The sequence below is a fragment of the Physcomitrium patens genome, chromosome 10 (assembly GCF_059467195.1).
Source record: "Physcomitrium patens ecotype Gransden chromosome 10, ASM5946719v1, whole genome shotgun sequence".
NCBI classification, from domain to species: Eukaryota; Viridiplantae; Streptophyta; class Bryopsida; order Funariales; family Funariaceae; genus Physcomitrium; species Physcomitrium patens.
The window spans coordinates 11250708-11276897 of NC_143419.1; the positions used below are offsets into that span (position 1 = coordinate 11250708).

The 26190-nt window shown below is 29.2% G+C and overlaps 3 protein-coding genes across 5 annotated transcripts; 2 read left to right on the top strand and 1 right to left on the bottom strand.

Moving 5' to 3' along the window:
• Positions 1-9545: 9545 nt before the first annotated feature.
• Positions 9546-12542, bottom strand: LOC112287528 (inositol-tetrakisphosphate 1-kinase 3-like). The gene is made up of 2 exons (XM_090253736.1): positions 11038-12542; positions 9546-10587 (listed from the first exon to the last, which is right to left on the bottom strand). Exons 1-2 carry the CDS (start codon positions 11063-11065, stop codon positions 10415-10417), a joined length of 201 nt encoding a protein of 66 aa, XP_090109862.1. The 5' UTR covers positions 11066-12542; the 3' UTR covers positions 9546-10414.
• Positions 12543-15896: 3354 nt separating this feature from the next.
• LOC112287428 (uncharacterized) lies at positions 15897-17330 on the top strand. Its single transcript, XM_024530383.3, has 3 exons — positions 15897-16340; positions 16556-16708; positions 16906-17330. Exons 1-3 carry the CDS (start codon positions 16215-16217, stop codon positions 17083-17085), a joined length of 459 nt encoding a protein of 152 aa, XP_024386151.1. The 5' UTR covers positions 15897-16214; the 3' UTR covers positions 17086-17330.
• Positions 17331-19429: 2099 nt separating this feature from the next.
• On the top strand, positions 19430-21630 carry LOC112287445 (uncharacterized). 3 transcript variants are annotated; one of them, XR_002971271.3, is made up of 4 exons: positions 19430-19710; positions 20017-20303; positions 20745-20864; positions 21149-21630. XR_002971271.3 is itself a non-coding variant. In XM_024530426.3 (3 exons), exons 1-3 carry the CDS (start codon positions 19702-19704, stop codon positions 20776-20778), a joined length of 330 nt encoding a protein of 109 aa, XP_024386194.1. In that variant the 5' UTR covers positions 19568-19701; the 3' UTR covers positions 20779-20929. The 3 variants fall into 3 exon arrangements, 1 of the variants encoding a protein (XP_024386194.1); XR_002971272.3 differs by having other exon boundaries at positions 19568-19710; positions 21155-21630; XM_024530426.3 differs by lacking the exon at positions 21149-21630 and having other exon boundaries at positions 19568-19710; positions 20745-20929.
• Positions 21631-26190: the final 4560 nt, after the last annotated feature.

Sequence of the window (26190 nt, forward strand, 5' to 3'; positions counted from 1 at the left end):
TATATAAGCATCTATCAAAATAAAGTAGATTATTTTTGAATTCAAACTTTAAAATATTTTAAGACTTAGAAGAATTATTCTTAATATCATAAATAAGAAGATCAAAGGACAAACTTGATTGAACTTGCTTAAAAAAGATTGAATCAATAGTTAATGTTGATTTCATTGCTTAAAGATGAAAATGCTTTGACTTCAAGAGAATTATTTTTTATTGAACAAAAGCAACATCTTCTTCTATGGATGCAAAATAAGAATATGTAGAAAGGACGTCTAATAAACTTTATTGTTTTTTAGATTGACAAAATATCTTGAAATCAAATCTTGATAAAGACATGTTCCAATGGATTTGGCAATGATTCAAAGTATAGATTGATTTGAAATACTTGAGGTTCTTGTGATTTGTATATGTGGTGATTGAATTAGAAGTATTTCTTTGATAATAATGCCATTCTTAAAATGAATCCACAATTACAAAAAGTTTTGTATCATAGATCTTGTAGTTAATTTTAGTTGTTGAAAATTATATAAAATAAAAAGGTAGCATATGAAACTTGTCATATGCTTGCATTCATGAAAATATTGCATCTATTACAAAGCTTGATGTATCCGTTTTTATAAAATATGCCTTAGAAAAATCAATACAATAAGATTAATACAGAAATAAATGTTGTCTTCAAGGATTCAAAAGATGTTCCATCTTCTTTATTCTACTTGAGTTTGTCTTTACAAGTCAAATGTATAAGAAGAGTAATAATTTGAAAAAGTTTTTTTTTAATGAAGATTCAAAAATAATTATCAAATTCTTATTTTTTTTTTTGTATATCTTTGATTATTTTTATTAAGATCTTCCAATTCATGATAATCTGGACTTTCTTAGGATCCATCATAAGGCCATCATATAAAATGATATATTCTAGAAAGTCAAGTTGAGTAGTATAAAATACATACTTTTTCATCTTGGCATGTAATCTTATATCTCTTAGTTTTTGTAATACATAAGAAATATAAGGCTTATGTTTTTTTTATATTCTTAGAATAGATTAAAATATCATGTAAATAAGAGACAATAAAGTCATGAAGAAACTCAAAAAAGATATCATTTTTTAGATCTTAAAAAGTAGGTAGTATATTTGTGAGTCCAAAAGATATGATGTTATATTCAAAATATCCATATATATATATATATATATATTTTATTTGTCTCTTTTTTTTTAATGTGTATCAAGTTTTATATTATTTATAGATGTATTTTGTATGTATCTTTATTTTATTTAATTGATCAAGATGTTCTAAAATCAAAAGTAGAAGATACGTATTTTTGATGATGATCTTATTGAGTCCTTGATAGTCTATGCACATTTGTAGAGATTTGTCATTTTTTTTTTTTTTTTTTTTTTTTTTTTTTTAATCAATAAGATAGGAGCTCCTACTAGAAATTTAAAATAGTGTGTACAATTTTTAGCTAAGTTTTCATCAATGTATTTGTTAAGTACAATCAACTTATTTTATAATAAGTTAAATATTAATCCATATAGTGGTTAAGCTCTTTTTTGAAGATTGATGGAATAGTCATAAAGACAATGCTTTAGAAGAATATTTACATTTTTTTCTCAAAAACGTCTTGATAATCCTATTATTGGCTTAAAATGCCATTTGAAATTTTTTTTTTCATGAAAAATAAATGTGATATATATATATCAAAATATGATCTTTTTTTTTGTAGCATGCATGAAAGCTCTGACATGCTTTCTTGTACTAGATGTAATGTAAGATTACAGCCGCACTATTCCTATTGTAGCTAAAAAAATTTATTTTTTGACATATCATCTTTTTTGGCAACTATGCTCTTCATTTTATTATTATGTTGCTTCTTTATATAATATTGAATAATATATTTAGATTCTCTAGAATATAACTATAATCTTTTTTGATGATGTTAAGTCTTTTTTTGTTCGATAAGAAGTTTGAAACATACCATGTCAATTTGTATAGGTTCTAGTCTTGATAAATAGCTTTTGTAAATTTAAAAATTATTTCTATGAAATGACTTATACCTTTTCAATCAAATCTTTATACTTGGTGTCTTTTAAAGAATCAATTGTTGCATACAATAGCTTAAATAAAAGATTGCTTCAATGAATCTATTCTTGGCATTATTGACAATAAATCTTTGACATTGTCTTTAAATCCATATCAAAATTTATTGATAAAGGCTTTGTCATTCCAATCCACATTGCAAGCAAGGTTTTGGATTTTGCACCATTTATGGTGGTTGAATATGATCCTTATAGTAAAGATAGGAATTTAATTTCTACTACCTATTCTCAATTACTTTTCTAAATGTAACCATAAAGACTTCTAAGAATGAATTCAGGTTATAGAGAAGTATGAATTCTTTTCTATAAAAGATACAAATCAAGAGAGAGCACTCTTAGATAAAAGAGCATCTATGAATCTAAATTGAGTAAATTTGTTAGGATATTCAAAAAGATACAATTTTAAAAAGAACTTCATTTATTGTAGAAATCCTTGAAATTTTAATCTTATTTTGTCAAACTTCTCTAGTATACTTGTTCTTGTCTCTTTCATACTTGTAAAAAGAAGGCTTTTTGCATTCAATTGTGAATTTGATCTACTTATCTCTCTCAATTGGATATTTTTTTAGTGTGAATTCTGAACATCATTATTAATTTTTTTTATAGATATATAAATATTACCTTCATGGTTTACATTAAAAATATTTGAGATTTTGATCCTAAGATTGTTAATAAGTTCATAAAGATCTGTAATAGTTGCAAAACTATTCTTACTTCTACTATGAGTACCATCCATAATTTATCCTTTTATAGATAATTCAAATAAACTCACATGTCAAATTAAAGGAAGATAATTTATAAACTCTAATACCAAGTGAAAATTTTCTATAAAGAGAGGTAGTGCACTTGCTTTAAGAAAAATAATTAGTGTTTAAAAAGCTAAAAGTTAATTTAAAGGTAGATAGTCTACAACCTTCAAAATACAATAGTAGAAGTAGGATAATTTACTTACTATTAAAAAAAATAGAAACAACTAATAACACTTTTGTCAAACTATCAAGGACATGAATTTTAAAGAAGTTAAGATCAATAAATTCTTAAATCCTTCAAAAAAAATTAAAAAAATCATTCAAAGATGGTATAATATTAAACTAGAATGACTATTGCTAAAGATAAGAAGACTAGAAAGTCTTAAAACAAGACTAAAAACTAGAAAGAGGTTGACAAGAGTGAAGAATGCTTTATTTTTACCTCTATATATATATTATCTAACTATGAGTTATGTCGTAATGTTCTATAGGACCTCCATTGTATGTTCAATTTATAAGTTTCATGGATATATTTATTTATCTAAATAAGTAGTTATAGAAAAAAAATAAATATTGATAGATTTGATATTATCTTAAGGCAAAGCTTCTTAGAAGCTTCATAGATACATATTTGACTTTATACATGTTTATAGATAATTGATAGATTAGATACTTAGCCAACAAATTATCCATATGTCGCACATTTGGATAGCTCTTAATACAAGTTAATAATGTGACATACATATAGGAAACTTACCTTGTAAATTAGAATACATGTCTTACAAATTAAACATGTATTGGAGGTCCTATAAATTGTTGTATCATATTTTTTACTTTATAGTATATATAGAAGCAAGAATAAAGCCTTCTTCACTCTTCTCAACACTTTTTTAGTCCTTAATTTTGTTTCAATACTTATATATTATTATTTTTTTATAAAGTGCATAAAAGCTCTTCCTCTTATAAATAATAATATAATTATATTAGACTTATAATCCATCTTTTTGATTAACAAAGTTTCTGCTTATAATATAAAATAAATCAAGATTATAAAAAATTTAGTCTATCTAAGAATTATACTCTTTATTTCCACTATAAATATAAAATGACTTAATTTGAAAAATATCTAATAATACTAAATAATATTAAATTATTATAATTACTTATTATTAGATCTTTATATATGGTTTTATAGATAATATTTCTAAAAAATAAAAAACTACCATCTATGATTTTTACATGTATAGACTTAATTTTATTTATTAAAAATATATTATATTTTATAACAATATCTTTCTTTAAAAAACACATTGTAGCTTGTGAATCTAAAAAGACAAAAGCTTTGTAATTTTTATATCCAAAACAAACATCTATTGCAAAATAAAGAGAAGATTTTAAGTAAAAAATAAGATCTTCATTAAATTTTGCATAAGATTTTAGGTCCATAATTTCTATTTTAGTTGAAAAAACTTGTTTTATAATTCATTGTCTTTTTTAATATTCATATTCTTCATTTTGTAGTTGCATTTTTTTTTCAAACAATGCTAAATAATATGCTTAAGTCTTCTATAATATAAGTACAATTCTTCTTAAGAATGTGAAATATTCTTTCTTAGTGAGAGGTTTAAAATGTATTACATCAATTTTCATGTCTTTAACTTCTAAATGTATGTGATGAGAACATGTTGAAATTACTATTGAATTGTATAGATGTTAAATTACACTTATGTAATTTTTAGATCAAAATTCAAAAAGTTAATTATCATACTTCACAACAAAATTAATTACTTTACTTAATGTTTGAAGATCATGTAAGTTTAATATCAATTTTTTTATTTCATATTATAAGCTATACAAAAATTAGGTTATATATGCAACATCATTTTACTTAATATCAATTAGAAGTTGTCAAAATTATAAAAAATACAATGATACCAAAATATTTCTTAACATAAATTATAAAACTTATTACTTGTAATAAAAATTATATAATATTTTCCATATATAGAATAAAATTTTAGCAAAAAAACCTCAAAATTATTTGATATTAGCTATGTTGTTGAAAAAAAGCTAAAAACTATGATAATATAGAACTTGAAAGCAATATTATAATTATTCAAACTTGTGATTTAAAAGTTAGACAAATTTAAGATTGAAGATAAAATATTAGTTATATTTTATTGATAAATCCTAAAAACTTTGATCATATATTAATAATTTTTTCAAGAAAAAAAATCTTGATTTTTTAATACTTCTAATAGCACTTAAATAATATTCTACTATAGAAGAAGTAATATGATTTGATATAGATGTTGAGGTAGCTCCAACCATCTCTTATCTTTACTTCTAATCAATATTATTACTATTTGTAGTAATAAATGAATTTGATGCATTATAAGAATGACCTTCCTCATTTGATTCTACGTTTGTGCTATCACATCGTTTATTTTAAGATGCTTTGCCATAATAAAAAATAAAAAAAAATAAAAAATAAAAAATCTCAATTTTACTTAGAATAAGTAATAAAAAAATATTAAGAATACAAAAATTGTATGAAATTTTATGAAATTTTATGAAATATAAATGACATTTGGCCAAATTGAGTTTCATAGAATTTCATAGAAATTAAAATTTCTTTGTATTTAAATAATATATGGAAATAAAAAAGAATTAAATAATATATAGAAATATAAAAGAATTTTAAATTTCTTAGTATTGATTTAAAATAATTTTTATTTAAGTAATATATAAAAATTTCATAGAATTTAAAATCCTTTTGCATTTCTATATATTATTTAATTATTAGACTATGTGAAAATATTTTATAGATTATTTGAATTGTGTTCAACTTGCAGAATAGATGTTTAACTTGCAAAGCAAGTTTTTAATATGTATGACATTTGACCAACTTGTAAAAAACATTTTTAACATGTGTAATATATGACCAACTTATTTGCCAAGTTTTTAACCTACTAATCACTTTCAAACATTTATAAACTTAAATCCGTGTTCATAACCTAATAGGTATATAGCTAATATATATATTTGTAATATTAAGTAATTATTTTGTATATATCTTTATTATTGAAAGAAATGATAAAGATTGGTGTTTTTTTAGTAGATTTAAGTTTTTTGTTGGTAGAATGATAGAATCAGATTTTTATTTTAAAATATCATATAATCTAATTAAAATTATTTATAGAAAAAACTTCATAAATTATAATATAATATTTTTTTTGTAGTTGAGCCTTTTTCTTATTTAGTTAAAAAATAGCATAAGTTACTTTTATTGCATATATATATTTTATTTATAAATTTCTGTTTTTTTATTTTCTAATAGAGATAGTTTTTTGAAATATATTACAAAAATATATTCATCAATCTTTCTTCTATTTACATTGCTATTATGTTAAATAATTTTATTTTAATCTAATCTTTTATTTTCTAATTTTAATCCTCTTATTTATTTTATTGTATCTCTATTATGCAACTAATTTTAATAAATGGCTTTTGGAATGAATAATTAATTTTTAAAGAAAAAAAATAAAAATTATCATATAAAAAGTAGAATATGTATATAATTCTTTGACTAAAAATAATTGTAATTTGTAGTTAATTTTTAGAACCATCTATTTTTTTCTTATATTTTTAGAAAAATTATAGATTTTTTTTATAAAGATAGTCACTATATAGATTTTATTTACTTATATATATAATAAAAAATATTATAATGATCCATCCATTTATTAAATTAATCCACTCTATTATGGAGGATGAGGTGAATAAGAAAAAATAAGAAAGAATGGGAGGGAGGAGGCTGGTTGCATTAAAAAAAAGAAAAAGGTTGGGAATGGAGGCATCAATGTTGCATTTTGTGAATTCTAGCTTGAGAATGCACTACACACCTAATTGTAGAAGGTAAATAGAAAAATATTAAAATAAGATTTTAACAAGTTTAATAGAATCTTAAATAAATTTTAATTAAACATGAGTAAACCTAATCAAATTTTAACTAATCTAAAAGAAGTTTAAAAAAATTTACTAATGAAACATAAAGAAATCATAAATTAATCTTAAAGAAATCCTAAAATAAAAATATTAAAGAATTAACAAAGAACCTTTTAAAAACATTAAAAATTAAAGAATTAAAAAATAAAAAATAAACCCTAAATAAATCCTAAATAAATCTTAAGTAAATCCTAAATCAAATTCTTATCAAATCTTAATTAAATCCTAATAAATTCTAATCAAATTCTAAAAAAATCCAAGAAAATTTTAAATAAATCGTAATCAATTCTTATAGCTATTTTAAAATCTTAATAAATATTAATTAAATTTTTAATTTTAACTAAAATTTTTAATTTCAACTAAAATTTTTAATTTTAACTAAAATTTTATTTATATTTTAATCTATAAGTAATTAATAAGTATAAAATTTTTTTAAAAAAATTAAACTCACTAATTGAAAGAAAAACCTCATAAACCTCTTAGTTGTCTTTTGTCTTTTTTCTTCAACCTAGATGTTGATCTTTTAGCAAAAATTTCTCCTTGATGAACCGTTCAATTGCTTCAGACATTAGCTAGTGTGTAGATTTCTAAGTCTAAATTACTCTCATCCATAATGGCTTCAATTGAATTAGCAGATTTTGCAAGATTACAAAAATGCTCACTAACTCTAAATTTCAAATATTCAAGATCCTTATTCAATAAAACTTGCATATCCTTCAATTAAACTGCTCAATTGATATCACATTTTTTAAATACATTTAAGACAAGCACTATAACAAATTCGCAAATGTTCATCTATAAATGTGCTACAACACTCACAAAATCCTCCAATTTGTAAACTACTTCTTATTTTTTAAAATCCAAAACCACTAAGTACATCTGTCATTTTAAAAAGCTTTCAAAAATTCAATATGCCTTCAAATCATGTGAAACCAACTTCTAATTAATATGTCACAAGTTTTTTTCTCAAATTCTACTCTCTAATCAACCAAAGAACCTTGGAATCACTATAGGTGTATAGTTTTGTGCCTTGAGGTTTGATTTCGACCTTAGTCCACAATTAATCCTCGCTAAATATCAATTCTTGATATTTTGGGATAATATTTATTAAAATATATTCTAAACTTCTTTTTTAAGATGCATATATGAATTATTTTTTTAATCTACTTTTTTTCTCCTTTTTTGTGATCTTATAAACTAAATAAAGTATTTTTTTAATAAAAAGATAGCATTAATTTTAAAAGTTTATACTACCTTCTTGTCATTTATCCATATTTTGCTACTATATCTTTCTATTAGGCTCTTCTATAAATAAAATCAATATTTTATCTTTCACCATATAATCATGTTATTACATGGTAATAGAGGCTAGAATCAAGGAAAGTGAGGATGAGGGCTACAATTGTAATGATAGTTTCTGGCTATAATCCATTTTTCTTATAATGGTTACATTAGGTTGGATCAATTTAGTAAATAGATGGATTATTTCAATATTTTTTAAAATTATTTATTAATTTTTTCTAACTTCTTTTTTTATAATAAAAATAAAAATTTCTACTTTTATAAGCAATAGCTTTATATATTAAAAAGATAAAAATATAACTATATCTTATTAAGATAAATAAATATACAAAATAGGATTTTTTTAATATCTTTAAGGAAATCAATAAGCATATTAATCTATAAAATATTATTACTATTTTTATTTTTTGATTTGAATTATATTTATTTATTTATATTGAAATTGATCAATTAAAAATAATTCTAATGAAGAAGAATATTTAAAATTTTTAATTTCTTAAATTAAAATTTCTACATCAAATACATAAATTCAATTTTACATTCTTTATTTTTTTTAGAAAATAAATATTTATACTTTTGGATATCAATGTATAACAAAATACATGATAAAATTATGAATTTCGTTTTTACTGTAATTAACAAGTCTAGAATATCAACATTATAATTTTAAAGTAATATTTATTTATGTCGATTTATTTAAATATTAAAAATATAAGTACTAAAATTCTCTATTCAATTCAAAAAAAATCTCATATAAATTTGTAAAAATTGAACACAAATACAAACAATCCATCTCCATTCAATTTGCACCTGTTAAAATGTGTGGGTTATTATTGCACTAGCTTATGTGTATTCATGTACATACAAACATCCATACATACATTGTAAACAAGACCCAAGTTTGTGAAGAAATATTTCTTGGAACCTTGCATTACTTTCAGCTTTTTAAAATAAAATAAAATAACATAAAAAAAGAAGAAGATGAAGAAGAAAATAAGAAAATAATCTGAGAATGAGGCTGCAAAACATGTGGAGTGGATTGTGGTTCAAAACATTGAATTATTGTGAGAAGGTCCAAATTAGGGTTTGACTCAACTCCAACATTGGGGAAGTACTGAAGTGTTGTGATGGATGGATGGATGGATGGATGGATGGATGGATGATAATTCTCATTCCTTAAGTTAAAGGTTGAGTGTGACTACAGAAGTGTTTGATTAGTGTTTAGGGTGTGTTGCAGACAAAAATGTTGCTTTGGCACGCATGTTTTGCAAAATTCTAAAAAATGTCTCGCTTTGTAAAGATGACTGCCGTGGAGAAACTTAGATAAATAGTCATACATTATCAGAATTTGATGGCTTCCACAGGTCAAAATTGCTGTTGGACGAAGGAATTCAAAATTGGTTTCTAGTATTGAGATGGTGCGTACAGTCGCACCAATAAAGCTGACAATAGCCCAATTCTGCCTTGGCCTTGATTAAAGGCATGAAATCCGTTATGCTTTTCTATCTCTAAGAAAGTCAGCCTTCATTTATGAATGCTTTTAGAGCCATAGAAAAAACCCTGCAAAGTCTGCTAGATATGCCTGTGCAAATGTCATTGGAGAGTGATCAAAAAACACAATTGACCAGCGATCAGATGCATTTGAACGCTTTGGAAATTAATTTCAGACCCCACGTTAACAACTAGTGACTACTCCATCCTTCTTGAAAACCTTTTCAATCAGAGGATGATTAGACGTGAGGTCTGTGGGACTTTCAATAAATGTCAGTGAATCACGGGTCGGGGAATATTTGAATAATTGAAAAGAAATTTATGTTCAAACCCTCGACTGCAAGTTCACATAATCTTGAGATTGTGAATAAGGCTTGAGATGTTGAGAGAAGACATCGATAGTCTTCCTGGTCCAACTACGACCTGCGACCTCCGTGCCTGGATCAGCCTCTTCAATCGTAGCTGCTGCAGAGAAAACCCTTGCAAAAGATTTCGCACTGAAACGTGGTCTCCTTCACTTGTATCAGACCACGAACACCTAAGAACGTCATGGTGTCCCTGAAAACATACACCTTAAAAAGTAAACCGCCAGTATGAAGGATCCTGTGGCAAATAACATTACGACCGCAGGAAACTACAACAGAATTACTGAGGCCAGTACAAATGAAAAAATTTCTGGTTATTTCTGTGCCAACGAGTTAAAAATTCTGTTTACAAAATAAATATACTTGGACTTATTCTGGAGCAAAATACAGTGGCTCTCGAGGGTCAAGGCAGATGTTGAATAAATTGAAGCGGGTAAGAAACCCCATTTATCCTTCCATGGTTCATGAACTCTTTAAGAACAAGAGATGTATCAAGGTAAGAGAGCCCAAAACGATCGTATGCTAGTGCCATGGAAAATGAATTGGCAGAACCGTAGGCTTCCAAATGCTGTACAACTGCAAAAAGAGCGCACGAACTGACTGTCATTGCGTTAGAATGGCCTATGGTGATTCCATCTAGAAATCGTTGAAATGGTCTGCTCAAATTTTAGCCTACACAATCGAGTAGCTACTTGTGTCCACTCTGTTCCTGCTCCTCGTTACGAAATTCTCACACTGTCTTCAGAGCATTAGATGATACAAAAAAAGAGACATCGTTGAAAAATTGACTGCAACGGCAGCTTCGAACCCACTTCGGCTACGGAGGCTGGAATGCAAGAAGAATCACCCACGACTACATGCTCTGCTTCGGCACCCGTACCTAACCTACAATGCCCGAATAAAACAAGAACATGTCCTCACAACAGATTGCACCTCAAATGCTTCAGACATGCATACATCTCTATGTCACTCTCCTTTGATCTGGAACAACTCATACAATGCGGTGCGTATGACATAAAGACGCACCGTCTTCCCTTTCAAGAATTTGATACATAATCCCCCGAGCAGAAATTGTTACGGAGTAACTGTTCGTCAGATGTTCTAGGGCATCATGACCATCACTAGCAGCAAACGTCAAATCCGCTGCATTTTATGACATGGGTTAAAGATTACTGAGCTGTTGAATTGCTTCTAGTTTATCAACAACAATACAATCTCCGCCATAAGGGGGAAATACGACGAGGAACATTGGAAGGAGAGCAAGCGGGACAATAGGGACCAGACATGACGTGTAATACTTGTGATGTGAGACACAGAGACAAAGAAACATTCTTATACCACAATTTCCTCACCCTCACCCTCGACAATATTTTGCCAAACTTCAGGCAGTTCTGTTACAACTTCACGTCTAGATAAAAACACATATGAAAATGGGTACCCTCGGAAACGGAGATGATTTCTTCAGAATATGCAATGAAACCTACAGCCCTCTAGAGAGATTCAAAACGTGATCAAAGTCGACAGGAGCTTGAAACACATCAATGAATACGTTTTTTAATTTTGTATGTGCATTGGGATACTGAGTGACCGAAACATTAAACGAATGGAGTTGTTGATTAGAGAGGATAAATCAGTGTAACATATGTTCACCCAAATCAAAATTTTGGATAGTTCTAATTTTTTTTGCATGCCTACTTACCTTAGTGGCTCAAGAATGGTAAGTATGATGAGTATAGTATCATCATACTTACCATTCTTGAGTATAATATCTCAAATTGGTAAGTATAGTATCTCAAATTGGCATTGTACACTTTTGTTTGGAAATAACATGATTAAAACATTGTATCGATTGTACTTCTTGGGATTTAGACAAAAAAATTCACATGGAATAAGAGTCTTATGTATTTTCCATTCTAATGTCTTTAACATAGATGTTATCTACCTAAAGTTGAGAACTAAATATGTGTTAAAAGATTTTAATTTGACCTACTACCACCTAGGTTTAGAAGAGAATAAGGAAGAACAATTTTTTTTGCATAAACATGATTCTATAGATCATAATCTATAAAATAGTATTCATGCATAGGATATGAGTTTGAAAAATGTAAACACTAGAAATAGATAAAAAACTGCATAAGAATAAAATAAGAAATAAAATCCAAAAAAATAATAATAAGTTAATCCGCATATGGTTGGAAAAAATTTAAAACAAACTTGTCAAGAAGATTTGAGGCAAAATGAAGCAAATAAGATACTTTAATTGGTTTATGTCGAGACCAACATTTTATTTTGGATATATAAATTAGATGCTAGGATATTTGATTTTCTTAAACTTTATTTAATTAATAATACCATTTATATATAGTAGCTTGAAAAGTCATCTTAGTATATCATATAAGTTAGAATAAAGATTCTTAAAAATTAAGATTTTTGTAAAAAACTATTTGTAATAATGGGAAAAAATCATTAATTGTATTTAGCTGCAATCTGTAAAGGTACTAGAGCTAAAATCACAAAAATCACATTTCATCATATAGTATCCAAAAAAATAAAAAAATAAAAAAATAAAAAAATAAAAAAACATAATTATATACATCAATAAGATTTATTTTTTATTTTTTTATTTTTTGCCTAGTAGAAAAATTAGCCTAATATGAGTAAAAGATTATATTTCTTGAAAACGATACCAAATAAATAATTTTCTACATACTACTCACATAGCTTAGAAATTTGTTGCTTATAAATCTATACTATTTTATTAAAATGTACAAAAAATAAGGAAATAAAAAATACTTGATTAAGTAATTTATTATAATTGATAGATATATTTTAGAGATATATATCTCACATTCTTGCTTTTAATAAGAAATTTTTTATTTAAAAAAAAACTTCCATATATTAAAAGTAAATAAATAATTTGATGAAAGATACCTCTTAAATAAAATATCAAAATTTGTCATAAATATTTTGTAAGAATATGCACAATATAAGAACAAACTCTGTATTTTGTTTTGCTGTATCCATAGTACAAAATTAATCTAAACTTTTTACATAGATTTTTCTTAGAAATTTTCCAAATAAGTTTAAATGTATAAGCAAATCCATTTAAAAATATAAAGTTATTATTTAAAAAAAACTTTATTGATAAAAATTCTAAAATTTGTATTGAAACTAATTTAAAAAGTATTTGAAGCTTTTCTTTTGTATCGTCAACCATATCATAGAAAGAGAATTAAATAATAATAAAATATAAATAAATTATTATAGTTTACAATTTTTTAACATAGAACCTTGAGACTCTAAGATTTACAAAGATCACACAGACCAACTTAATACAATGTTAAAATAAAGATATAAGCTACTCTATTTAGAATCATAATTTAAAAAATGATTTAGTTTATTTATGGCCTCTTTTTTATTTTATCCTGTCTCTAAAGACTAAGGCTTTCAAAATATATATTTTTTTCATATCAAAAAAGAAACCTTTGTAGGTCTCTTACACCACAACTTTAAAAAATGTTAAAAAATGGGCTGCTTGGTATAATTGCTTCCTAACATCTTAATAAAATCATTTTTCCTTTTCTTTTTCTTATTTTCTCTAACACTATCTAAGGCCAATTCTAAAAAACTACCTGTATGCTTGTATTACCTATATGGATAAATACCATCCCAATAATTATTATCTACAAGATTAAGAATACAATAAGAAATCTTATTTTCCATAGTCTATGTCAAAGCTTACGAAGAAAGAATCCTTTTCCTGTATATTTTTTTTAGCTTATAGGAACTTGTTTCATGCTAGTGCTCCATAGACACCCTAACATGATTGGCATGTGGGATCTAGACATTTTTGTCAGCTAGAAAGAAAAGTACAATGTAGACTAAGTTCCAGTTTTTATTTTATTTAAAAAAACTAAAATTGAGACTTGCTCCAATTTAGAGGTGGCATCTACCCAATGTTTACCGTGAGAGCTGTTGCACCTCGGTTCAGAATTTTCATCTCTAGCAGGCAACGCCATCATCCTCTCCTCACTGGTGGGTTTTCCTCGAATATTTTTGTCGCCATGTCTGTCACCGAATTAGTCATTTCACGCTGCATGTCCAAGTCCCGTCGAATTTTGCATCGAACAAGTGTGATTCTCAGTCAAGGTGTGATGAATCACATGCATTTTGTGGGAGCACTGGAAGATATTTGAAGGCCTCTCTTCTGGACCTGCACCATCACTGTGACGTGATCGGTGAACCTACACCAACATTTGTGCCTGGAGGAAAGCGGAAGGTGGGATTCGCTGTCGCAACAAGGGTCTGAAAGAAGGTACATTTTCCTTAATTTTATATGAACATGTATAGATACTGGAGGTAACATTGATTGGAGTTTTCAAAAAAGTTGTTTGTAGTTGTCTCCTGTAGCAGATGTAGCCGCAACAACTACCTTTGTTCAATTGCTTGTGGATCTGTTTGTTTCCCCTTCTTACTCAAGATAGTCTGCACAAAGCTAGCAATTCTCAATCACCGGTGATTTCTTCAGTAGTGTCTCACCCGTTGGCGTCTCGACCTAAGACGTCGACGTTCATCGAATGTTTCTGACCTTTCAGGTTATCCAATATTTTGTGATTTTATTCCTCGGTCTGGGTTTCACAGTTTTTTATTTTTTTATTTTTTTTATTTTTTTTATACTACCCACTTTGCACTGAATGGATTATTCATGAAATTCCTTACGGTCCTGGGATTCTCGCCCACTTTTGAGAAGTTGGTTTTTTGTTGTTCCGGTAGCGGTGACCAACAGATTAGTCAAACTACCTAAGAGACTATTGATTCTTTTTCATTTTCTCTCCATTTTCCAAGATAAACACTAGTGATTTCTGAAAGATTGCCTATTAGGTATTTTTTTTTTTTTCCGTTCTTTTGGCTGAAACTTAGTCGACGCCTGAAAGAGAGCATGACGATAGACCCAGATGAGCTGGCGACAGCGGTGGCTTTCACTGGAGCCCGAATATCAGTAGAATCAGGTGATTCTAAAACGTGATGTTCTAGGAAAATGAACAATACAACCCTTACAGAGGGTCAGATACGTAAACTCTATCTTTGAGTACACTCTAAATGCCCAATTATACCTAGAACGTTAATGTTGGAGTTGTATGGAGTATCGTAGTTCTTTTCAGATCAATCCGCAACCTTATTTTTTGCTTCTTCAGCCGTGGAATAATTTTTTGTCCAGTTCAACTGAAAAAGATGAACATCATGTACGTGGTATCAGTCATGTACTCAAAATGCTCTGTGTATGTCACTACAGGTATACCAGACTTTCGTAGTCGAGGAGGTCTTTGGAGCAAGTTTGATAATTTTCAAGCAAGGTAAGTTGGCAATTTTCAGGCCCTCTTTAGCTATTTGTACCTTGTCTTGCAATATCCGTTGCATGCCTTGTTGTTTTGAATACCTTCTACGGTTACTTTGCCAGCCTTGTATAATTTTGTAAATTGCTTGTTCAAGAATACATTAAAACAAGTGATAACAATCAGAACTTGTAAGTTGGTTTCGCTTGTTCTTTTAGGTCCTCTTGGTTAGAAAAAGTGTCGTAGTATGTCGCTAATGATATCATAAGTCTCTGGTTGAGGACCGTGTCTTTTCTACATTTCTTATTGTTTCCGTAGGTTCCGAGTCAAAACTCTCGATTTGGTAATTTCTCAAAACTAACATTGTCTTTTGATATTCCATTGATGCTCTAAAAGCAATTTGATCTCTCGTCATGCAGGCCAGAACTCTTCTGGGAGATGTCAAGGGAGATGCCAGCCACTGTAGATAAGGCGCAGCCAAACCAACACATGTCACCCTTGCAGAGATGGAAAAAGAAAACCTTCTATCCTGTGTCATAACACAAAATATTGACAACCTTCATAGGGCATTCAAAGAAAAAATCGTCTATCTTGTTTTCAGTTGGAGCATTGAGATTCAAGTAGATGCCAAGCTATTGTCGTAGAGGCTTCATCATGTTGGGGTAGGGGGAGAGAGTACACGGCAAAATAAGATAGCTTGTATCTCAGAAACAGCTATCACATAACTTCGAGGGAAACCTGATCAAGATAATTTCTCTTCTATTTAAGATGAACATTATGCCAAAATCTCTGTTCATCTTTACAACAAAGATAAACTGACCTGCTTAAGTCTGGAAGCTTATCAAGTAATTGTTAACTGATCGTCTTGACATGCTCTTACAGCAAGCAGGAAGTCAAAAAGTGTTCGAGTTCCATGGCAATGCCGCCATATCAATATGCATGATGTGTCATGAACAAATTCCCACTCTTGAAGCAATCGGACAACTCCAAGGCCAAGTTAGTTTACGTCTCCTTCGTCCATTTTCGTTTTCACGTTGTGGTTATGTTGAACAACTAATGAAAGGATTCTTTCAAGAACTTTTGTTCTGTTTATCCTGTCCTAGTTGCTTTACAAAGTCATGGGAGGGGGCACTTCCGCATTCATCAGGGGTAGTAATTCCCAGGACATACTAACCTTGCAGTGATTTATCGTTGGCACCATATGTGTGCAGGATTCAAAAGTGCCAAAGTGCAAGATTTGTGATGGAGAAATGAAAATGGATGTTGTTCTGTTTGGGGAAGAGATTGCAGATTCAATAGTAGAAGGGGCCATGGCTGCAGCAATTATTGCTGATGTAGTCTTGGTTGTTGGCACATCGCTGACGGTGCGAACTGCTCTTTTGTGAAGCTCATTGAGCTGACATCACTTTATGTAAAAGTGAACTGCAATTCAATGAGGCTGTCAATGTTAATCAATCATTATTCTTCTAGAACTATCTAACAAGCTCAAAATACTGATATTTTTGTTAAGTAGTGTAAATCATACAGCTGATGAAGTTACCCATGGAAATTTTTGTGACAGGTGTCACCAGCCAACATAGTCGTAGAATTTTGTCGAAAAAGGATTGGAAGAGTGATTGTTGTGGATCCGGACCCTAATGTTAGACGTCATGTGGATCTGCTGCTTTGTGGAAAAGCTGGAAGCGTGCTGCCTCAACTTCTACAAGCTTGTGTTTCTACTCGCAACGTCGTTACTACTTGACTCTTTCCATATTCTTATTGTTCTTTGTGCATAACGCAGTTCTTGCAAAGCCTTGTCCGACATAGTGGCTAGAGCCATAGATGATTTTCATGACGAGTCCGAGAGACTATCTTAGCATATCTGCACTCTTTGTGGTATTTTCAAGAAAAGGAAAGAGCTACGAACACAGTGATTCAATGGGTTGGTTGTCGCTTTCAAATTTATAGCTTATTACTTTCTTATCCAACCCAACTTTCAGCAACAAATTATCAACTGGTGTACCTGGGCATCTGGGACTAGATGCGGCTCTCATGGTGAGTCCCATTTCATCGATCCCCATCACCAAAAAACGTGTTCATCGCAAACTTGGTCATGGGTTGCGTTTTCAAAAGGCCTCGGCATTTCCTCTTTCTTCATTGAATTGTGAAGCTTTCCTCTGGCTCCAAACGTGTTTCTCATCTCTTCGTCATACAACTTTGAGAATAGCTCTCAGTCTTGCGTACATTTTAGTTTCATGTCATTGCCCTCAGTTCATTGTATCTTCTTGGTACGTTGAAGCTTTGATACGATGGTGACCTCGATATAGCCCATAAATGAGGATGCAACGAGTGAAGAGATTAGGAAGGAATCTGACCGTTTTCATTTTCCAGTGAGACATGAGCTGACTTTTCTTATGTTCGAGTTTTGAAGCATGTTGTAAACCAGCAAATCCGGCTTCTGTTCTTTGTTCCTTCAATGCCATTTTGAAGGCTGACACAACGATCCCTCCATCAACAAAAGTATGGTTCATTTTATTTCTTAAACTTGAATTTTAATGTGCTATACTGAGTCATCATGTTTGTCTATGTCATCTTTATAAAGACAATTAGAGCTCTTAGTTCGGTTCTGTGTATTTGCTGGAATCATTGACAAAGACTTGAAAAGTCTGTTTATGCTTCTTTTTTTTGTTTATTCAAAGCAAATTTTAGACATAATTTAAATACTGTATTAGATGGAGGTTGAAGATATAACATGCATATGTAGGATTTGCATTATTATCTCTTGATTCATATTAAACATCTTATGTACAGGAATAAGTTAAAAGGTCCATTCTTTTATTGAAATCATTTAGATTCATTAAATGAAATATTTATGTTTTTTTAAAACTAGTGCATAAACTCCACATATTATAACTCCAATTAATTTTTAATACTTGAAAATACATACATACATATATCTTTAATTTAATCTTTAATTTAAAAAATTAATTATAAATAATAATAAAAAAAATTATCATATGTATGTATATACACACACATATGTAAGATTCTTAATAATGTATTATTGTATTTTTATATTTTATGTAAAATTTATATAAATTATTTCTAATCAATAAAAATTAGGGAGCCAAACTTAAATTTATAATGTACTTTGTAGTATGAATATGAATCACAAACAAACTTTCAAAATAATATATTTGTGCATAACTAAAAGTAATATAAATATGAAGAAGATATATGATTTTAAAACAAGAAAATATAACAATAGCTATTATTAAGTACAAGGAACCTATAGAGTACTAAATTAATATTAGAACACAAGAAAGATGCAGTGAAGGCAAAAGATGGCACCAAGCTAGTTTCTATTGGTACTAATTTCTATCAAAACTATGTAAAAACTTTTCAAGGACTATAAGACAAAAAGAACTATAAATGTCAAAGCTATAGGATGCTTTTGTTATAGTTTTTTTTAGGTGTAGAAATATCTAAAATAAGTTTGTGCAATCAAATTGTACAAGAGAATATTCATGAATCTAAATTTGATCCAAGAAGCTCCTTTTATACTTCTTTGAAGAAATATTATTTCTTAAAATATTTCTACTTATTTCTATTAACTTATCAATTAATTTATTTTTGATATTATATATATATATATATATATATACATACATATAGATATGTTTTGTTTCAAAATAATAATATCAATAATTCAAAAAATATATATAATATAACATACAATTGTAAGGCATGTTGTTCATTACTATATACTAGCAAAATTTTGTCCTGTTCAATGCAATTATAAATTATTTAAACTCAATTCAGTTTAGTTTTTTAGAACACATCTCTCTTTTTTTTTTAAAAAAAAACATACAAAAAAATCTCTTCTAAAATCTAAAAATATTATATTTGTTACTTTCCACTTTAGAAACAATTTTTTGTACTAAAGATAATCCCGTTGTAGAGAAGAATTTTTTCCCCACTTGTTCGGTCAAATATTACCTCTGCCTTGCCTAGTAAGCTATAGACTGAGCATCTGCGTCGCTAGCGACATGTGAGCATGGGCTTACATAAGACCTGTAATGGATCGTTTGGGTACTCACTCATATCCCCGAGCTCCTGGATATCCTTGTCACGAGTAGAAAAAAATTCCTCTCGCTTGCATCGCTGGATTGCTGTGGAGAGGACTTTTGAACAGTTGGTTTTGATGCAGAAGTATAACCCACTTTGTTGAGGTTTCGGAGTGCGCTGCGATCAAGTTGTCTCAGTTAAAGTGGTGCTCTTGACTTCTCGTGACCCCCCGACGCATAACTCTTGAAACCTTGGAAGCCTTGTGGAACGAGTGCAGACCATTCCTTCGACTTTGGTTCTTCTGTTCGCGATGATGTCGGTACTGTTCTGCAATTCGAATTCTGTTGCCTTACCTCGTCCTGTTCTTGCAAGTGAACACTCGTGTTTTGCGTGTTCGCATTCGTATTCTGGTAGGAGAAAACTTGGGAAGTTATAGATACGATTGTGCTCATGAGCAAGATTGAAAACCTGTCCATTGTATTCGTGAATGAGGCGTATCTTTTTCTAGCCTTAGTCTTTACCGCATTCGTTCACAAGCCTGAGTGGATGGACAAATCAGAATGTTGTCTAAACTTGATGTCTGATTTGGATGGAGGCCTCATATCGCGGTTTTGTTTTTGTTCAGTACCACGCATATCTTGCTGTAGCAGACCCCGCCAACCTCCAGAAGTGTGAAGAGCTGTTGAAGGGATTGCCAGCGAGGACTCCTACGCCCGTCCGGAATCCAACATGGGTGTTCTTGAAAGGAATTGAGGGTTTTGGCTACGAACGCGCTAGCGATTGCCTGGTGCGGCTTCTCAACAACCACTATTACACTATTGATGATCTGAAGCTGGCAACTGAACAAGATCTGGTCAACTACGCGGGCATCAAAGCAGGGGACGCTCTCCAAATTGTGGCTGCTGCCAAAAAGTATGTTGTATCGACTAGCAATAGCTGACAGTTCTTGCTGCCGAACGTAATACCATAGCTACTCAACAAAGTTTTTAAAAGCGATTTACACGGTTCATTTGCTTCTTCAATAGTCCTAGAGTTGATAGATATATACCTCTTTCCTCACAGATTATTCCCCACCAGAGCATTGTAGCGCTTTGTACGGTTAATTTAGAGCGATTAGTTATTATTCTTTTTCCTTCAAATCAAACGCTAAACTGTAAAGATCAAAAATAATTCTGTCGACATCAAAGCAGGCTATAGTGATTTTCCATGGTAAATAAATAAATAAATAAATATTATTTCGAGAGAGAGAAATAAGAAAAGGGTTCAAAATAAATTCTCGGGACAGGTTCTTTGTTGAAAGGAAGACATACCAAATCAATGTCTATGTTCTAAGCGTCATTTGAAATTGCACAGGGACATGTGGTGTGAAAACCAATTCCGAGATTGATGTACGCCCTCATTTCATCGGCAAGGGACACGTGAGTGAAATGAAGACAGTACAGGTGATACTCCTCCAATGTGTCTGCGCTGAAGGTTAGCGAAACCAATCCAATATTTCTTTTGACTCTACAATGAGCTGAATGCTAGATTTGTCAAACATAAGTAAACTCAGTTCAAGAATTCAGACCCGAAGGAGAATCCGACATTGTAAAGCAAGTATAGTGTGAGGATGTTTTAGGAAAAGCCTTGTGTAAATCACACTCCAGCTCCTACTTGTGACATCAGATCTTGTAGACTAGTCGTTCTGTTTTGACGAGTTGGAGGTGAAACTTGCATATAGCGCTAAGTTCAGCTGACTGGAAGACTTTCATCTTCAGTTTCAGATTATGTAAACCACTGCTGGTTCGACTGCACGGTGCTATATTTCTCTCCGGCATCCGTTGACCCGTTATCACGCTTCGCCTCCTTCGCGGCGCCGAGGTTTGGCCTCGCTAGACCCCACGGCGATAGGTCTCGCTTCTCAAACACGCCGCTACCAGCGTCAGCCAGCGTCGTGGTGCGGCTGGGCCCGCGGTGGGTAGAACAAGAAAACAGTGGAGAAGAATGGAACGTGAGAGATTCTGTAAGACCAAATCAGAGGCTTGTGGTTTTAATTTTTGTATCGAGGCTATGAGAGGAAGATATGGGTGGAGGTAGATGCGCTTGAGGAAAAAATTTGCACCTTAGCCACATTTATCTCCACAAAAAGTGAGTCAAAAAGATATTGAATCAACTGCTACATATTCTTGTGAAGATAAATGTGGCTTTTTATGAGTTTTTACTCAACTATTTTTGAACAATTTTTGGTCCTTTTTTTCCACCTTGTTGTCTCCTATTGTACGAATTGTGTAGATATATTTTGCATTTAATGAAAAAGAGTTGGATTAAGAGCTTTAGTAATTAGATAACTTGTTTAAAAAGAAAAAAGAAATGAGATCAACAATATAGATTCAACTTGTTAAAGTGGAATGATGAGAGTAGAACATAATATGTAAAAAATATTGGTAGAAATACACAAAGCCACACAAGGTTGCTTCTAGTTTTAATTTTAAAATGAGTAATCAGTTGATTTTTTTTTTATAATGAAACCATTGTGTTTTTATTTTTATTTTGTTTATACCAAGAACATTAATTTCTTATTCTTTTTTTTTTTTTTTTTTTTTTTTGTTAAGATGACTTTGTCATAAATTTTATAAAATTGTATCTCACTTATATGTACAATTATAATTGTGGATGGCTTAATGGACCAATTTTTTTTTCTATAATATATATATATACACACTTATTTATTTATTAAAAAAATAAATATAATTAAAAAATTATTAAAATTTTATTTGTTTTTATTTAATTATAGTTAAAAATATCCTTGATTATATATTGTTTTATATATTTATGATAGTTTTAATCAATTGCATTGAATATGTAAATAATTATATACCAATTTTTGATAATATGGTAGATAATTATTTTTTCAAACCACTTAGATTTCTCGTTATTTTTTAAAATAATTTTTGTGGTATGATTCTTTATATCTACATAATTTTTGTAAATTTTAAATCAAATTCTATTAAATTATTAGACTTTATGACTTTTATTTTTTAATTAAAAAATACTTTTTTAGTATTAGTTTAGATTTTGTTTTGAAGAAAATACTATTTACATTATATATTTCTATTCACTTTTATTTAATTTTATTTATCTAAGTCTAATAAATATTTATAAATATTCTAAATATAAACATTTTAGTATTTTTATTATAAACAAAGATATAAAGTTGTCCGATCTATCTAAAAAAATGGTCTATTTTAAGTACCTAAAGATACTAAATAATTGAAAGATGGAAGATTATTAGGTATATTTTTAAAAGATATTAAGTTTTTAATAAGTTTAAAGTATTCACATACATAAATTGTGACCAAAGATCCAAAAGTATTTAATATATTTAATAATATTATTAAAATTTATAATTAAGACATGTTATAAATATATTAAATTTTACAATTTTAAAATCTATTTTTTAATTATATTAAAATTTTTAATTATAATTTATCAATTATTTTTAAAGTTATGAAGTTTTTTAATTTATTTGATAATAGTATTAAATTAGATTACTAAAAAAAAATATAATATAGTCAAAGATATAAACTTGTATAATATATTTGGCAAAGTTTTAAAACTTGTATTAGAATAATGAAATATAATCGAAGATGTAAGTTTTTTTCATTTATTTAGAAATAATAATAAGTTTGAATATATAATATGTTTGATATAGTAAAAGATATAAAAGCTGTTCACTTCATTTAATAATAACATTAAGCTTCAATACCAAGATATATTAAGTCTAGTCAAAGACATAAGGTTGAAAAATATTTTTGGAAATAATAAGAAGCTAGAAGAATAGAATATATGAAGTATAGTCAAAGATATAGGAATACTTGGTTCATAAGACAATAATATCAAGCTTAAATATTATAATATAATAAGTATAATAAAAGATGTAAGATTGTTTAATTTATTTAGTAATAATATTTAGTTGAAGCACTAAGATACATTTAATTTAGTCAAATTTGTAAGATTGCTTAGTTTGTTTGGAATTGATGTCGATTTTGAGCAATTAGATATATGAAGCATATTAAAAGATGTAAGGTAGCCTAATTCATTTGGAAATGATGTCAAGCTTGAGCAAAAATCTATTCCAAGTGTAGTCAAAGATATAAAATTATTTAGTTTATTTAGCAATGATAAGCTTAAATACTCATATATTTTAAATGTATTCAAAGATATAAGGTTGCTTAGTTAATTTCATAAAGCTGTTAAGCTTCAGCAATAGGATATACTAAGTATAGTCAAAGATGTAAGATAACCTAATTTATTTAATAATAATGTCAAGCTTAAGCATGAAGATATACTAAATATAATTAAAGACATATAGTTTTCTAGTCCATTTTGTAATTATCTTAATTTTAAGCATACACACACATATATATATAAATTGTAGTTAAAGATGTAATGTTATCAAGTTCATTTGAAAAAGATATTAAGCTTGAAGAATAAAATATATTAAGTATAATTAAAGATGTAAGGTTACGTAATTCATTTCATAATGATGTTAATTTTGACCACTCATATATATTAAGTATAGTTCATTTGATATTACAAACATTTAATAAGAAGATTTTAAAAATATTTTTAGAATATTCAAATAGATGGTTCTAAAATGATTTTTAGAATATTTTAGAAGATTTTAGAAGATTTTTAGAATACTTCAACACATTCTAAAAAGTTATAGGAGGATTAAGGAACTTGTCAAAGAGGAATCCTAAGGTTTTTTTGTCTGTAAGAAACACACAAATTTCTTGAGAAGCTTCTTAAATCTAATATATATTAGAATGAAGGCTAAGGAAATCCTCACTCTCGACAATACATCTCTGAGAACTTTAGCTCACTTCTCTTGGTATTGATCTTGTACTCATTTGGTTTAATAAAGTTCATGCTACTTTTTTTTGTTAAAATTCTTTTGTTCAACTTCTTATTTGATCTTTTATATAATATATCCATGACAATTTATCAAGACTACCTTCCTATCAATACTCGAGCTTGATTTTTTGATAGAGAGTAGATTATCTCTCTTCTTGAAGGTATCTAAGTACTTTAGAAGTTGCAAATTTCCTTATTTTAAATTAGTATAGTTTAGATTTTTTATTTTTTTTTTATTTTTTTTTCTTCTTTCAAGATGCTTGGACATAAAGATGATAGTATGGTTGAATCTACTAAGTCCAATTTAGTGTCAAGGATAAGAACTCGATGAAAAAGTAATTCAGACAAGTGAGCCTTCACTCAAAGAAAGGTAACAAAATATAAATAAACAAGTATGTATATTGAAAGAGAAACTGGAATGGCTATTGCCAAAAGACAAGAAAACTAGAGACCCTTGAAATTAGACTGGAAGCAAGAAAGGAGTTGATAAGAGTGAAGAAGGCTTCACTCTTGTCTCTATATATACTATCTAACTAGAGGCTACATGGCGATGTTCTATAGGACCTCCAATATGTGTTGACTTTGTAGGACACATGCCTTGACTTATAAGGCAAGTTTTTCTATGTGTGGGCCACATAGTTAGCTTGATCTTCAAGCTAACAACATGTATGGCACATGGCCAACTTTTTGACCACGTTTCTAATCCAAAAAGTCAATTAAAGATACCTATGAAGTCAAAGCAGCATCTATGAAGCTTCTAAGAAGCTTCGATATTAAATACTATAGAATTAACTTACTTTTATATACTTTTACTTACTTCCACCTCTTTGTATATGTAATTACTAGCTTACATGAGTATGTCCGTGACATTACTCTTCCTACTAGAGACGAGTTTCACGAGGAGCGATCATCATATGTTGAGAAAATCTATGATGCGACGAATTATATTCGCCACATACTCTGATCTTTGTTCTCTTCGAAGATGATTGATAGGGCCTCTCAACCATCTGTAGTGTTCCATACTAGGGCGGGAAGACCACCCAGTTATTTGATCATTGTTGAGGCTTTCATAACTTCCTTTGAATAGAACATTTGCAATACCATGAGGAGTTGTTCCTACCTCTAGTAAAATCACCAAACATTGGGAGTCCTTTCCTAAATCGTGACACCAAACGCGTTGTATCTCGCCATCTATTCGAGAAAGAACATGTCGTTCTTAAAGATCTTCATCTCGATTGCGTCATCTTGAAGGTTGTGATAATCGTAATGTCTTGTCTAGCAGGTCAGCAAATGAAGGCTCTTGAGTCGAATTCGCTGGTTGTTGGTTCTCCATCTCCTAAGCACCACAACTACAAAGAAGCTACAAACAAGGATTGAAAGTAGAATGTTATCTTACTTAGATGTTGTTTCTTTTATAAAGAAGGTTTTTATCTTGATTTTGATGGATGTCATCGATGAAAAGACTCCACCGCCTTTGTTGCATTTGCAAGATTCTTTATTGGCTCCCATGTGCATTCACTAATATCATATCCGCGCCAATGGACAAGATATTCCAATTTATTTCAGCGTCGCCTTGAATCTAAGACTTCTTCTACTTCAAGCTCTTTATTATTGTCCACTTCTATAGGAGGAGGTGGAGCTTGTCATCTTCTTGGTATGTCCACTATCTTGTATGGTTCAAGAAGAGACACATGGAATACTGGATGGATTTTTATTGACTCCAATAGATATAAACAATATGCAAGTGGATTGATTTATGCAGTAATAGAAAATGGTCCCAGCCTTCAATACCATGTTATTATAAGCAAACTCTACCAATGGCAAAAGAGTTGTCCAATCATCTTGTTGGTAGTTAATGATACATCTTAAATATTGCTCCAAAACTTGATTAACACGCTCCGTT

What these genes read in the sequence shown, in the direction of transcription:
- LOC112287528 (XM_090253736.1), bottom strand. Translation starts at nt 11,065, where the DNA reads ATGTATCAAATTCTTGAAAGGGAAGACG. An exon ending in AATTCTTGAAAGGGAAGACG is followed by an intron (nt 10,588 to 11,037) that starts GTGCGTCTTTAT and finishes CTCTTTTTGCAG; the next exon opens with TTGTACAGCATTTGGAAGCC.
- LOC112287428 (XM_024530383.3), top strand. Translation starts at nt 16,215, where the DNA reads ATGCTCTTACAGCAAGCAGGAAGTCAAAAAGTGTTCGAGTTCCATGGC. An exon ending in TCGGACAACTCCAAGGCCAA is followed by an intron (nt 16,341 to 16,555) that starts GTTAGTTTACGT and finishes ATATGTGTGCAG; the next exon opens with GATTCAAAAGTGCCAAAGTG. An exon ending in TTGTTGGCACATCGCTGACG is followed by an intron (nt 16,709 to 16,905) that starts GTGCGAACTGCT and finishes TTTTTGTGACAG; the next exon opens with GTGTCACCAGCCAACATAGT.
- LOC112287445 (XM_024530426.3), top strand. An exon ending in ATTGTGGCTGCTGCCAAAAA is followed by an intron (nt 20,304 to 20,744) that starts GTATGTTGTATC and finishes GAAATTGCACAG; the next exon opens with GGACATGTGGTGTGAAAACC.